At 39.9% G+C, this 16,319-nt stretch overlaps 1 protein-coding gene across 1 annotated transcript in view; it reads left to right on the plus strand.

Annotated features, from left to right (window-relative positions):
• The window catches only part of COL9A1 (collagen type IX alpha 1 chain), an 84,928-nt gene that overhangs the window by 40,368 nt on the left and 28,241 nt on the right, over nt 1–16,319 (plus strand). The window contains 10 exon segments of the mRNA XM_072965487.1: nt 2,995–3,048; nt 6,333–6,386; nt 9,528–9,581; nt 10,919–10,972; nt 11,110–11,163; nt 11,293–11,346; nt 11,734–11,787; nt 12,807–12,851; nt 13,917–13,970; nt 14,070–14,123. Coding sequence (XP_072821588.1) covers nt 2,995–3,048; nt 6,333–6,386; nt 9,528–9,581; nt 10,919–10,972; nt 11,110–11,163; nt 11,293–11,346; nt 11,734–11,787; nt 12,807–12,851; nt 13,917–13,970; nt 14,070–14,123 — 531 coding nt within the window.

Below are 16,319 nucleotides of genomic sequence, written 5' to 3' on the forward strand. Positions count from 1 at the left end.
ACAATCTCAGATAAGGAGGATAAATAAGCCAATTTCCTGTGCCTCATTACAGTGTGAACATTTATTTCAAAAGTCTTTCTTATTACTTAGGCTCTGAATAGTTAAGTCATTTTATTTATCTGGCGTATAACAGCTAGGTTTTCCATGTCAAACTGGAGAAAATGGAAAAACAATCAAGTACTTTGGAAATTTCTCTGTGTGCCCATTCTTCCACTAAATTTTAAAATTTGTAATTTTAAAAATTCAACAAATATTTATTAAGTACGTGCTTTGTACCAGGGTTTATTCTAAGGGCTTGCAGTACAGAGGTGAAAAAATATGTCCAATGTGGCTAAATTAAGTATGATGTATCCATGTAATAGAATATCATCTAACCACAAAAAAGGTGTGTAGGGATATTAAATTTAGCCAAAAGATATTGAGGTAGCACGTATAGTGAAGCAGATATAGTAGACTTCTGTTGTTTTTGATGTCCTGCATCCTTTGCTTTCTTTGGGTGACCTCTTTTCTTTGGGGAACTTCTACCTGCCCATCCCATGGGATTTGGGAATGGAGCTGTCAATCAAAGTATCTCTCTGTTCTCTCCAAGAAACTAGCATTTTTGAGACCTTTACAAGTTAGTTATCTGGATTCTCAAATTTGGTTCAGTGAGGAACCTGCAGTATTTTTGTGTGTATTAGGTTAATTGGCCAACATTTTCATTAAAGGCCGTTGAAAATTCCTTTAATTTATTTCACATGTTTATGTCACTTAAAACTTGCAGAGGTGCCTTTGAAAACTGGCATATGAAGATAAGATAGCTCCTTGCAGACTGAACCATGAAAGGGCTCATAGAGGCACTGAGAGCAGAAAGATGAAGAATTAAGAGACTAGGGGCCTGAAGTTTGCTTTCCATTTCACAATTCTGCCTTGAATTCGCTCTCCAAGTTAGTTAATGAAGAGTTTAAAATTTGTTTTTGAATAGAGGAATGAACAGTCGAACATTTCAGCAAAATGATAATAAATTGCTATTCCTAAATTTGTCATTTAATTTTGTGGTTATTGAGTTATTGTGTGCTAGTCATCTGCTGTTGTAGTATTTAAATCAAATCCATTACTCCAAGATTTATCAAGACTCCATAGAAAAATACCCCAAACCTTCCTAATGAAGTCACTGTCGTTTTTGGACTTAGGTAGGGAAATCCGAGTAGCATTTAATTATATACCTGTGTTGATGATCCCATTCCATGAACTCGCTCAGTCACTGGCTTTCCCATTGGAACTGCCTTTCTCCATTGTCAATCATGTGTTCTTATGGAATATAATTATGAGACTAAAACCACTGTGTAGGAACTTTCAGGATTCACTTGAAAATCAAGAATAAATGATTTAGGTATAACCTAGTTGTTTGCATTATATGCCCAAATGTTCTATATTAATACTGCTACTACTTTTTTTTGTATTTCTTTGTCTGTATGTGTGTGTGTTTGTGAAAACATCTAAATATAAACTATAGCCCATGAAGCAAGAAATGAGTCAATTGAAACATGGAAGAAACAATAGAATTGAATTTTAATCTAATATTATGTAGATAATATTAAAGAGTAAGAGTTTTTCTCATGATTAACTTCACAACGTAAGTTATTCACTACCACAGAAGGTGTAGAACAGTGTATCAGTTGTGAAATAGATTTGAACAGTGCATCTCTTATCAGAGAGAAAATAACTTTTTCTCAGAGTCCATAAAGTCATTGTTCTGTAAGAGACAGTAGTTGGATTTCTGTTTGGAATATCCTAACATTTTAAATCAGAGATTATAAAATTAATATCAAACAGTCAAAACAATAATTAGAAAACACAGTGGAAGGAGATTCCATTGGCAACAGCAACCAAGTATTAGGAGAAACTTAAGGACTATTCGACACAAAGAAAAGAACAAAACTTTATTGATGGAAGGAAAAAAGAAAAAGTTTTGACTAAATAAGAAGATAAACTGAGTTCCAAGATAGAAAGACTCAATATTGTAAAGATTCCAATTCTCTCCATATTCATCTGTTAATTTAATAGAGTCCTAATTCAGGGCAAGTAGTTCTTTAGCGAGGATTGGCCCAATAATTCTGAAGTTCATCTGCAAAAGTAAATGTTTAGGAAAAATCTGAAAAATAAGAGTAACTATAAATGAAAAATAAAGGAATTCTTCCAACCTGAGATTAAAATGTATTATAAAATTGCAGTCATTGAAATGCTGTGGTATGTCATACAGCAGGCCAGTAGCGCTGGTAAGGAAGTCCAGAAACGAGAATATTCATCAATTTAGTATATGTCAAAATGAACTTTCCATCCTGTGTGGGGAGAATGTATTACTCAATAAATGATACTGGATAGAGTGGCCAGTTATCAGGAAAAATACAGATGAGAATTTATGTTACTGGGGGGAGTGGACAGAGAAGGCTTTTCTGAGAGAGACATCAAAGGAATAAGCCATGGAAGGAAAGACTGGTTTAAAGACATTAGCAAAATTATACATGGGACAAAAATTATAATGCAAAAGTTAAAATGAAAATCATAATCCAAAATATTATAGTTTATAATAATATTTTATTAAAATATATTTTATATTTTTTGGAATTAGTTTTTGATGGCAAAGGTTGCATAGTATGCTCACATTCTCCTAATAATATACCTTCTCACAAAACACACACTTAGAACATACTTCCTTTCTCTCTCTGATCCTCTTTCTCTCCCCTCCTTTCTCTCTCTTTAGAAAAACTTCGAAAGAGTAACATCCAAAATGTTATTGGTGTTTATAGTTGAAAGTGACTGTATATGCATCTCTGTATTTTCTGAATGTTCTACAATTAATGTGGATTACTCATATAAAATCATTTAAGGAAGTGTAGCAGAATAACTCAGGGGCTGCCGGATGAATTTAACATGTGCCGAATTAGACCGAGCCCATGCAGGTGTCCGTTTGCTGGAGTAGCACATGGTGCACTTCTCTCTGCTGTGTTTCAGGGTGAAGAAGGGGACCAGGGAGAACCAGGAGAGGCTGGAGCTCAAGGACCTCCGGTAAAGTATTTTTAAAAACATATCTAATTAGAATAGGCAGATATTCTCTTTCATGACTTTTGGAATATTTCCTGTTTAGCATTTGGATTAATCATGGTACATCACTGTGATAGTCTCTGTTTTCCCACCACGCCAGCACGGGGAGGGCACCATTTCTTCAAAATAGGAAAGGCTCCCCATTGTATGTTCAAACACCGTTTTAACAGAAAAGTTCTACCTATAATTACGTACATTCATTTACTAGATTTCAGGGCTGGGCAGTCTTAGAGTGAATGGTGAGCACAAGAAGATGACATATGTCTTTTATGTTCCATATATCACATGCTATAATGAGAAAATTATGTGTGCCTTGACTATACATATCACCCCCTGGATTAGTGTAGCTCCTGCCAGCGTGTAATCTTTATCATGAGAACATTCTTAGTTGCTCATAATCATATCTTTTAGTAAAAAGTTGGTCCTCTGCACTTTGGTAGATGCCTGTAATAGTATGTCCACTGAGGTCACCTGGGGGCATACTTCAGCTTAAATGTTGGTCGAATCACAGACATCATATGATATCGCTTACATGTGGAGTCTTAAAAAAAGATACAAATGAACTTATTTATAAAACAGAAACAGACTCACAGACATAGAAAACAAACTATGGTTACCAAAGGGGAAAGAGGAAGATAATTAGGAGTTTTGGGGATTAACAGATGCACACAGCTATATATAAAATAGATAAACAACAAGATCCTACTGTGTAGCACAGGGAACTATATGCAGTAACTTGTAATAACCCATAATGGAAAAGAATATGAGAAAGAATATATATATATATATACACACACACATAACTGAATCACTAGGCTGTACACCAGAAACTAACCTGTGAATAACATTGACAGTTGTTATTGTAAACAATTACAATTGCTTACTAACAATTGTCAGTGGTAATTACTGGTTGTAAATCAACTATAAAAATAAGTAAAAAATAAAGTAAAATAAAATGTTTGTCAAATCAGAATTTACATGACTTATATATATGAAAATGGAATTCTTACACTTTTCTTTCTTGCCACAATGACTAGTAACAAGAATGGAAATAATAATTTCAGAATATTCATGGAACACCGCAGCTGACCAAGGTGTGAAGTAGCAGTGGCAAATTCCTGTCCTGGTCTCAGAAACTGAAGAGTTAGGAAAGACAGACACAAAACCTAGGACCACCCTTCCTTCATCTGCTGGGCTGTTCCCACAGAGCTGCCTTTTACAAATGTTCAGGAAGCCATGCAGATTAGTGTTTACACAGAACTTAAGTCAGAGAATCTGGAAAAAATGACCTCCTTCTGCTTTTTTTTTTTTTTTAGAATGAACACGTGGAATCTATTATTTCATGTAACTCATTAATTGATGACACAAAAAGTAAGATGTTATGACCAATTCAGGGAACATTTGAAAAATCAGGTACAGATAGATCATTTAACAAAAAAATATTAGGTTAAGATAATTGAGGTAAATTTTAAAAGATCCTCTTTTAGTGTCCAAAAGGACATACATTTTGGAGTTATCTGTTTCAGAAAAAAAAGTTAATTATTTGCACCTCTATCAGACAAAAATCATTAAGTTAACAAGTGACTTTGCTAAGTTTGAGACCTTTTCTTTTTTGACCTCTGCTTTTAAGCCACGTGAGAACTTTAAGGGCATTTGGAGGAAGCAAGGGCTTTGTTTCAGGAGACAGTTTCCTGGGTGGGAGACACAGAATAGAATTAAGAGATATACAATTTTTTGATCTGATGAAAATTTGGGTACGGACTTAAGGCTATCTTTTTAAGCTGTTCCCAGAGATCCTCAGAATAGGATTTTGCAGGCAGCATTTAAGTGCTTTCATGGGTGGAGGGTCTCTGCTGGGTTCTGAACTGCCCGCATGGTCCATTGGAGGGTATTATTAACTGCTTGCTTGGCTTCATGGTGTTTGGGAGGGGATATGTCAAAATGTTTCTGTAAAATTCACGGATTTTCACTTTTTAAATATATAGCATCTGATTGGGACATTATGCTGTACACCAGAAATTGACACATTGTAACTGACTGTACTTTAAATAAATAAATAAATGAATAAATGAATAAATGAATAAATAAATACATAGACAGCATTTATCAATGCACAGATTTTCCCAAAGCATGCTTTTTAACACACTTACATACAGGGTCTCCCGGAAAGACCGCCCCCATCATTCTCACGTCTCTGTTTTGACCCAGATATTTCTCGAATTCCTTTTTGAATTACCTCCAGAATCAGTAAGTGAGTCACAGAAGAACGAGCAGCTTTGATCAGACTTGGCCACGTCTCACCTTGCATCCTGAGCAGGACCATCCTGCCCACATGTGTTTCACTCAGGCTAGTCCTATTTGATCTGTGGGGAGCGGAGACTGACCCGGATGCAAAGTGAAGCACTGGCCATCCAGCTGCCCACTTTTCCCATTGAGAACACAGGGAAATGACTGGCCTCGAGCTACTTTGTCTTAAGCTGGTGTGGACCGTTAGCCACCCAACTTCCCTGCCGGGGTGTCTGCCCCTGCTGCTCCCAAGGGAGCATCTACAGAATCCGTTCCTGGAGCCCTGCTGCTGGGGGGCCAGACGGTCGAGAATGATAACATTCCGTATTGAAGGGGATCCTAGAAATAACACCTTGTACCCTCAGTTTGAGAATGACCCACTCCTGCACCTGAGAAGGGATGGGATGGGTTCCTACCACCCCCAGCTGGAATTCAGGATGCCTTTTATCATAGAAAAGGTGTGAAAAACAGCGACAGCATGTGGTCGATGGAGACCCCAGCTGTATTTTTAGGTCACAGGCTTTTGTGGGTTGATGGCTTTGGATGGCATCCATTGGTGGGGAAAGATTATCCCAAGGTTTCAAATCACAATCATGTAACATGTACCCAAGTTACAAACCATGACGGAGGCCAGAGTGGCCATGTATTCTGCACAGGGGTTAAAAGTCAAATACATTACTATAATTTTTTAATGTTAATGATATTTACTTTTTTGCCATCAGTGACTGTTCCAATTCCAGATTGATATAAGTCCTTAGAATCTTTCAGAAGGGTTCCACTGTCAGAATAATTCTCTTTGGACTTTTCTTTTAAAACTGGGGAAGTTTGTTTACATAATGTCACTCTTTCTCAGTGTTACCTTTGGTTACAACAGCATTCTTCTTCTGGATTTGCCTTTGCGATGACATCGAAGAATGTGTGCTTCAACTAAAAGAATTTCCCCTTCTGTTTCACATTTCCAGGGAGCTCAAGGCCTGAGAGGCATCACTGGGACAGCTGGGGCCAAAGGGGAAAAGGTAAGATGATGCAGGTGATGATACAATATCAAAATGCGTAAATGTTTATGTTTGGGGCCATTAAAAAATATCTTCTTATCTTCAACACCATCACTTTTTATTTCTCATTTGGTTCTTTGTAGATGTTTGGTTAGGTTCTTTTTTTTTTTAATTTTGTTTAATTTTTAAACTTTTTTTGGGGGTAATTAAGTTTGTTTATTTTTATTTATTAATGGAGGTACCAGGGGTTGAACCCAGAACCTCGTGCATGCTAAGCACACACTCTACCACTGAGCTCCGCCCTCTCCCCTATTTGGTTAGGTTTTTATCACTCTGTTATAAACGGATGATCTACATGAGTCGTACACGTGATATTTGTCCTGTATTAACATATTTTAAATTACTTTGGGTAAATAGGAGTAAGCGGGTCTATTCTGTTTAATTTCGTTATCATTATCAGTAGTTGAGACTGAGAACTCACACACAGTACCTGGAGAGCAAGGCAGAGACTGAGGAAGATGGACAGGTCGAGGGAGGGAAGGCAGGATGCCCTCAAGGACACTGGGGCCATCTTGGTTCCCCTGCCAACCATCACTGAGCTCTGCCCTTAGCAGGCATCCTACACTTGAGGTGCCTGGGAGACTCAAAGAGGAATTAGGCCCTCAGCAAGTGGGTTATTTATTGGGAGAAGCAAATAAGCAGAGAGTGTGTTATTATGCAAATGAGCGAGGCATACATCTGAGGGCAAATGGCATGAGGGACTGGAGGCTTGGGGATGGCCGATCTTGAGAGGGGAGTTGGGCGGGCTCACGAGGGAGGTGACATTGGAAGGATGCTTGGCCTCGAAGGATGAAGTGGAGAGTGGAAGACCGGGCCTGCTTGGCTGAATGAGTATCAAAAGCAAAAACAATAGAAACTTGAAGGTTCATAATGAGCTCACAAGTATTTTCTTGCTCTGTGTGTGTGTGCGCGCATGTGTGTGTACCAGTCCAGTGGTTAGCACTTTCTAGACAGTTTGTTTCCTAACTTTGTTAGGAAAGCTAATTTGTAGGCTCCAGAAAACATTTTTTAAAAAGGCCCCTTGCCCACGAGCCCTCTGGCCCTCACCTCCTTCTCTACAGAACGTCTGGGGCTAGTTAGTGTTGCTCCACACAGAAGCACAGAACCTTTCACGAACCACCAAACAAGGGTCACTTGCACACTGGAGATGCTCAGCAAATGAAACAATCTTTTTTTTAAAAAGGGATACACATTTTTGTGGATTGCAGGAATTGCTTCGTGAATTGCTCCGTGAAGAATTCCTTCAATTTCATTTTTTTTCCTGACCTCTTTCTTTGTCCCTCCTTGTGTGGGCCTTCCTCTTCCATTTCTCCTACAATATTTCTTTTTCTAAAATGCTGTCTTTTTAAAAACATATTTTGTATTTAGATATTCATGTTATCTTCAGGAGCAGGCTGTGTGTCTCTCTTCTATGATCAAATGATAAATCCCTTGAAGTCGCTGCTATCTCGTCCTTTGCTTTTTCTGGGTTTAAATTGTCTCTTAAAATCTGTGACCCCCTCACGCTGAAACCAATTACTGTTCTCAATAGGCTCTTTATTTCAGGTATTTTGCTACTTGGTAGTTTTCAAAATTTCTCATTTCCTCTGATTTCTGTCAAATTGCTTTCCATAAAAAAAAAAAAAAAGCTCTTCTCGTGAACTCAGACCGCCAGAGTGGTTACCTAGTAACAGTCGTTTGGGTCTGAGCTCGTGCTGAACTGTGATGTGAGAGAGAGATGGAACATCAAAGCCATTTCTATAACGCGGAGGCTGCCTCCGCTCCCACCACACCACGTGAGTGATGAATTCAAGGTCTTTTTCAGGCTGTCTAAACCTCTTCTTCCCTGGTGGATGGAGAATGCCTTCTGCTCCGTTCTAGTTTTTAGGGATCAAAGAATTTCAAGGCTCCGTGGGGCCTCTGCTTCTGTTGTGTTCTTTCTTTGATTCTGCCCATGTCTGAACCATCTATCAAAGGTTTTCTAATTATCAATTCTTACTGTGGATGCTGTCCAGCTGGTTTTCTTGGCCTGCCATCCATCTGATACTCTTTCGACTGTCCTCCATTTCTTTTATCATCTCCTCCTGCTTGCTCCGGTTGCCCTTCTGTCTCCTCATTCACATGGTAGACAAGAAAAAGATGTAAAGAGGAGGTTACATTTTGTCCTGTAGCGTATGTAGAGAACACTGTGGCAAAAAAAAAATCATTTGTTTTGAAATCACATTTTGATGCTTATAATAAAAAGAAGGAGGTGATGTATACAGTATATAACAAAGTCAGAGAGAATTTCATGCTAATCAGATTGATAAACCCCTGCAGTTCTTGGGCCATCGGCACTTGGTGGCGTGAATCCATTGTTGAGACAGCAGATCAGTTACTTTATACGAGCTGAACCTCGTGTTTATTCAGGATGGAAGAGGGCTTGCTCAAGTCCTTTGTACAGTTCGTTCTTCTGAGTCGTGGCTGGACTTCTGATTCCAGATCTTGGTGCAAATCCGGAGTCCCAGAAATCCCTCCCACTGTCCAGCGCAGCTGCTACTAGGGTGACTTGTTGGTGTTCACCCTTAATGAATTCCCATGGGGACCCTGAGAACCCTGGAACATGGCCGTCAGCCTTTTCCAACAGGTTTAGAGGCCAGGTTCTCTGAACAGGCGGTTCATATCAGCAGTCAAGGATGCTTGCAATCCGGGGAGGGTAACAGTGGTGGAGCATGTGCTTAGCGTGCACGAGGTCCTGGTTTTGATCCCCAGTACCTCTATTGACAAACAAACAAACAAATAAATAAATAAAAGCCAAATTGCCTACTCCAACCCCAAATAAATAAATAAATAATAAAATTGAATTAAAAAAAAGAATGAATGCAGTGTTTGTTAACTTGAAACATCCAGAGTGGTACCAAACGTTGGGTCTAAGTACTTTTGGTGGGATGAGAGGATGTAAACCAGTGTTTTCAGATCTGAGGTGTCTGATGAAACACTCTTTGGGCTCACTGATGGACATAGCATACTCCACAGAACACAAGACCTCCTTTTCATCTGCCACTCAAGTTCTTTGAAAACACTCATGTGCCTTTTACATGCACGACTGTCTTGGTTTCATTGCTTTGTCTTGTTTATTTGCAGGGTGCTCGGGGCTTAGATGGAGACCCGGGACCTCAAGGTCTTCCTGGTGCACCTGTAAGTGGTTTTCGTTCCAAGAATCCAATGATAGATTTTTCAATGATCAAAGATAGGTTTTCTGCTGTATATTTGCTATATATATACATATATATATATATATATGCAAGTATCTTTTACATGCAAATAAAGTGGAAAAGTGGGCAATTGTTCTTATATTTATTTAAGTTCTAAAAATTAAGACAAACATCTCTTTTTGGGGTGCAGAGGAATATTCCTCGGACTTGATGTGGGTTTTGTTTTCCTCATAGGCCAAGTCAAATTGCTAAGTTTTTACACTCGCTGTGCTTTCCTTTTGTTTGGTTGCAAAGGTGCTTAGAGTCACAGTGATGATCTCACTGTAAGTCGTTGGAGAGTTCTGTCCTTTTCCTTTACTGTCTTTACTGTGGGCTGCCTCCCACCTCTCCTGGGAGTATATAAACAAAAAAGCCATTCATTAGTAATCACCTGTATCACATTGAAAAGTAGACAAGGTGTAAGTAAAGTAGAATTTCCAACTCTCAAGGTCCAGTGGGAAAGACAGAACGTAACTGAACGCTGTATTATAAGAGCGTGTGCTAGAGCACGTGGGAGAGGTGATGTGCCCGAGCGGACCCAAGAGGAAGGCTGGTCTGGAAAGCCGTGCTGGGTGGGAAGGGCAGCGGGGTGCAGGCGAGCAGGAGCCCTGTTGGTACTGATGAGAGTGTGTGCTGCCAGAGGGGCTGCCACCACCCGGAGTGGAAGGTTCCTGTTGAGAAGATGAAATTGACTAGATGAGGTAGAACCATATTATGAAGAATGTTTAATGCTGATCTGGGCACTTTGAAATGATCTGGTAGCAACAGGAAGCCATTTGAAGGTTTTAGAGCAGTTGAGCAATTCAACAGAAGCTTTATTTCAGAAAGACACATCCTCTCATCTGTTACCACCTAAACCATGTATCAACATTAGCTGACAGAAATCATTATTACTGACTGAGGAATTAAGTAATATGGAGGAAAGGTTGCCCCGATCCAAGCCTCAGCCCACCACGGTATTCAATGAGGCTGGAGAACACGAAGGCACAGTTACTGATGTCAAGGGTACCTGTTCTACAGACCTTAATGTTACTATCCCTGTACACCTAGTGAACACAGAATCGTTATGCATTTACAATGAAATCAATAGACATGTAAGTCTCAATTATCTTTATGGTAATATCCATTTTAAGGTAAGATAATTTTTATAAAAAGATTTCTTGGGCTAGGCATCCAGGTTAGAGCAGAGTTACTGGGGTGAAGGAACAAAAGCAAGGTAACATGAGCGGTGTTTTATAATTTCAAAAGACTGTCCATGAACACAGTTTTGTTTTCCTACAGGGTGACCAAGGACAGCGAGGACCTCCAGGAGAAGCAGGTCCCAAGGGAGAGAGAGTGAGTTCAGATTCGTGTTCATCGCTGTGAGCTTGGAGCTCATCAGTGTCACCTGCTGGTTACGCTGATCTCTTCCACATCCTAAGTACTGTGCTAATTGAGGGTGTCTTGTCTGCCTTCTCCCTTCTGCCCTGCAGGGAGCTCAAGGTTCTCGAGGAATTCCTGGTCCCCCTGGGCCCAAAGGAGATACGGTATGTCCTGAGCTGTAGGCATCAAGAACATTTTTCAAAGTGATTATTGACTTGTAATACAACTTTAGAAAACGCTGACGGGAAGACGAATGCGTTCCTAAGACAGTGTGTTTCTTTGTGTGTCTTTAGGGCTTGCCAGGTGTGGATGGCCGTGAGGGGATACCTGGAATGCCTGGAACAAAGGTAGCTGTGTGGTTTAGTCTAAGAGTGATGGGGTGGTCTCTTCCGAGACCAGCCAAGCACAGGGTTTCCATTATTACATTACTGAGGCATTGATTTAGCTGGTTTTGGCTTTTTTTCTCCTTTTTACTTTTAAATTATGTCAATTCCAAGTACTTATTAGAATAGAGTGTTTGCTTGGTTTCAGAAACTCAGTAAAATTATCCCACTGATGAACGTAGGCAGAAGGAAATCATTTATTTTGATTGAATTTTTGTCCGAAGTCCTCCCCCACCCTCCCGCCCTGAACTGCATGTAAGGCCAGCTGTACAGATAGCCCTTTTACTTAGAAGGTCTTTGTCTTTCCTTTTCTTAAAAGAAGGACAGCAGTTCATAACTTTTTTCTTCCAGGGTGAACCAGGGAAACCTGGACCTCCTGGTGATGCAGGACTGCAGGGGTTACCTGTAAGTATTTGATTATTCAAATGTTTATTGATTTATGTACAAATTTTGAAGATATGAATTTGGAGGAGAAACACACTAAGTAATTTAATAAGTTCTGGAGAAGTGGTAATGCTATAATTTTATATTTTTACAGTTTTATACTTATATTTTTGTATTTTTTTCTCTGAATGACTAGTTATTTCTCTGATAAGTACACTAAGCTTTAACTTTATATTTTCATCTCTCTTCTCTGTTTAGTTCACTCAGTCTTCCATATATTTTTCTCCCTGACCCTGAGCTGTGAGCCAGTGTCACCCACTTCCTCCTGCTTTTAACCAGTTCTGAAGTTCTTGTTGGCAGGATTGAGACGTAAGGGCTGAGAGTATGTTCAGGGAACAATGTGAGAGAGATGTCATTTTTTGATTATGCACTAGTTTGAATTGTTCAACTTGGTGTTTCCCTGCATTAACGTGGCTAGAAGTTCATGTGGATTCTGCCACGTGTATTCTTGGCTCTCCGGAGGTGAAGGTTTCAAGTCAAAAGAATTATCTGGTAACACTGAGGACTGCCCTCTGGTTTATGATGATATCTGACACCTTAAAAATAATCAGCTAGGGGATATTAGGACTCCGTTAGCACCACGTCTCAGTGAATCCCAGCTCGCTTCCTGACACTGTGTTTTTCTACTTAAAGCCTGGCATTTTTGACACATCCTTGTTTTGCCTTTTGTACATGAAATCATGCCAGTGAGAGCACCTGTTGACCTGAAAATGGTACTGGATTCTGATTTGGAGGTTCATCCCTGAAAAGTGACTTTAGAGCTAGAATTTGCTCTAAGGGTGTTCAGACACAACAAGCCAGTGACAGGAAAGTTGCCTCCTAGAACTGTTCAGAGCTGGGGAGCTAGGAACCTCTCCCTCACACGAAAGCTTGGAGGTCGTCGTGATTCCCCTCGGCCCCTCAGCGCTGTGCGCCGGGCTGAGCATCCAAGGATTCCCAGGTGAAGTGATTAAACCCACATTCTGTGTGCCCTCTTTTAGGGGATACCCGGAATTCCTGGTGCCAAGGGTATTGCTGGTGAAAAGGTAAAAGATGAAAACTTTGTAATTTGTATTTTTCTCTTACCAAAGATTTTAGTTTTCATTTTAAATATTCCCATCCAGTCTTTTATTTTATATTTGACTCTAAGGAAAAATCAAAAAGCCCTTAAGACTTTAAAAGCGCATTTCTTTCCCAGAGGCAGAAAGAGAACTTTGACGGAGTGTTGCTGGTTAGACTTCCTTCTGGAAAGTGTTATCCTCGGCCAGTGTAAGACAGAGAAAGTCTTATTGCTCTGTATCACTTACAATGAGGACCGTATTATTAAGCCATAAAAATTGTCAGTGACTATCATTAGGATGATTTAGCTCAAACTTAAAGGTATTAGGCATTTTGCTCACATAATGATCAACCTGTGCTTATAATCCAGCACTTCAAGACAATCGTTAAAAGGAAAAAAAAAGGATTAAAATATAGCTTTACTTGAAATACAATAGATGAAATGTGGATAATGTAGATATTGGTCACTGTTAGATTTTTAGGGCTCCAGCTGTCCAGTCGGAGTGGTCCACGGAGTCTTGAGAAGAAATGCTCCCTGATAAGTGGACCACGGGAGACGGATGGTGGAAATGGATTCCTGGACAGGTGCACTCCCTGGAGCCTGCTGGGAGGCAGCATGTCCTTTAGTTCCTCACGTTGACCTGATTCTGTACAATTTTGATAGTGTCAGTGTCACGTAAAATGGCTCCAAGAAGTGTATTGGGGGTGGAAATGGTAAAGAAAGACATGTGTAATTAATATTGTGAAGAAAGAAAATTCCTCTCTTATTCTTGTCTGGCTAAAGCCCTTCATTTTTTTGACATTTGACCTTCACTTTGTAACATTTTCAACACCTTTATTAATAGACTTCTGGGAATAACAAAACAACATCTTAAATCTAAAGAACTTTGATGTATCCACCAAGAAAGAGAGTCTACATCCTCTCAAACTCTCAGTGTAAAACCAGGAAATTAATGCTATTTAAGTAAGAAACACTCGGTGTGGGTAACACAGGGGTATGATTATGCTCACTCACTGTCTGAGTTAATTTGAATACTGTCTTTTACCATCAGGGTAACACAGGTGCTCCAGGGAAGCCTGGTCAGTTGGGGAATTCAGGCAAACCGGTAAGATGCCGTTACCTTTTCATGCCTGGTAAGCTGTTGTAATCACCAAGCCAAGGATTAGGGAGTTTAACTTTTTCTCTGTCCCCTTTCTCATCACAGGGCCAACAGGGGCCGCCAGGAGAGATGGGACCCCGAGGACCCCGGGGGCTTCCTGTGAGTACTCCTTTCTGCAGACTCTCCCAAAGTGCCTTCTCAGGGCTTTGCTGCGACTTGCCCCCTTCCTTCCTTCCCTCTTTCCTTCCTCTCTCCCTCCCTTCCTTCCTTCCTCCCTCCCTTCCTTCCTCCTTCCCTCCCTCCCTTCCTTCCTTTCCTTCCTTCCTCCTTTTCCATTCATTCATCCACGAATACCTTCTGATGTTTCAGCCTGTGCTAATCGAGATAGACAATGAGACGTGAATGCTATTCAGATACACAATATACTTTTTCCTCCCTAGAAAGTGGAAACAAAAGTGAAGTATTTAAAAGAGCATGATGGCCTTTTCTGCTCTCATCCCATCTTGAAGGAAATATTTCGGTGTGATTAAAACTATTAAAATCCTTAAAACTGTATTAAAACTCAACTCTGTTGAGGTATAATTCATATACTGTGTAATTCGCCCGTTTAAAGTATACAGTCCATTGAATTTTCATATATTTGCAGACTTGTGCAACCATTGCCACTGTTGATTTTAAAACATTTTCATCACCCCTAAAAGAAACTCTGTCCACTTGCAGATTCAACATTTCCCTCCAGTCCCCTCAGCCCCAGACAACCACTCACCCACTTTCTATATCCATAGATTTTCCTATTCTGGAAATTTCATATAAATGGAATCGTACAACACATGAGTGTTTTCTTGACTGGCATCTCAACATAATGTTTCATGGTTCTTCTGTGCTGTACTGTGGAGCAGTACTTGGTTCATTGTTATTCCCAAATCATATTCAGTTACATGGATAGACTGCATTTTGTTCATCCATTCATCCAGTTGATGGCCATTTGGGTTGTTTCTGCTTTTTGGCCATTTTGAACAATGCTGCGAACATTCTTCTACAAGTTTTTGGGTAGACTTGCTTTATTTCTCGGGTACCTTTAATTTCTAGGAGTAGAATGGCTGGGTCATGTGGTAACTGTTTTTCAATCTTTCGAGAACCTGCCTGACTTCTTTTACTGTGAGTTTGTAAATGTGTCTATTTTGCAGCAAATATAGCAACGTGTATTTTCTCATTAGGTACAATTTAGCTCCTAGAAAGAAACTGATTTGGAAATTAAGATTATGCATTTAAATATAACTTCAAAAAACTTCTCTCTGGCCTTCAGTTTAAATTTTTATTTTCAAAGCCTGCTGGGTAACAAAAGGAACTCCAAGCGAGAACACAGAAATGTTTCAAAATATCATTGTTACGTTTTAAAAAGTATTTCTTCATTTGACTTTTATGAATGGATTGCTGCATTCTGTTGATTCTTATTTTGTGGTTGGCTTTAATCGTTTGGTAATTATGTAAGTTTAAAACGCTAAAGCTCTAAACTGTTTTAGAAACAATGAAAATACAAATATATACAGTTTAAAATGGTTTTATCTCTCAATGGGTTGCTCTTCCTAGAATAAACTTTGTTTACCCAAGAACTTTGGGGTTAAAAAAATAACTAGATACATTTTATGGTATATATATTTTATCAATAAAATTTTAAAAAAATTAAAAAAGCATTTCTTGAGCATGTTGAATGAGGTTTTTCCTGCTTCAGAAAAGCGAAATACCCCAGGTATCTTGTGACCCAAGAGTGAGGCGTTTCCGCTTCTCACAGATACCTGTCAGCTCACCTCTACCAGTCGGCTTCCAGAAGTTTCTCTGCAGCCAGAGAAACTAGCTCCTGCTCCTCACGCCTCACTTACCCTTTTCTTCTCTCTTGCTGCAGGCCTGTGGATTTCTAATTAAAATACTTTTCCCCAAATTGACTGTCAAAGCAACGAGGTCACAGCGAGATGACGTGTCTAAAACAGCAGAAAGGTTTCACAGGGTGGGAGGGGGTGCTGGAACTCTGAGAAAGTGGATTATTACATCTCGTGTTCACTTTTAGAGCAGAAAACTGAGTATAGTTGCTGGAGTGCCTGCTGGGCGGACCTTGCGCTGAGCACAGGTGGCACGAGGAGCTCAGTGCTACGGGATGTAGGGAGGAACGGACTAGAGGCGGGGCTGCAGCAGGAGGTGGGGCGCGGTGGGGGGTGTTTAATGCTCTCGTGTGAGGGGAGGAAGTTAAACCCATGCAGGGTTTTGAGCCCAATTCAGGTTTTGATTTTTGAGTTTCTGTAAGAGTCTACATTCTTCCCGCTGTTGCCATCCCTGAGGCTCAAAGCCTTGGCGGTCTCG

The sequence above is a fragment of the Vicugna pacos genome, chromosome 8, assembly GCF_048564905.1.
Source record: "Vicugna pacos chromosome 8, VicPac4, whole genome shotgun sequence".
NCBI classification, from domain to species: Eukaryota; Metazoa; Chordata; class Mammalia; order Artiodactyla; family Camelidae; genus Vicugna; species Vicugna pacos.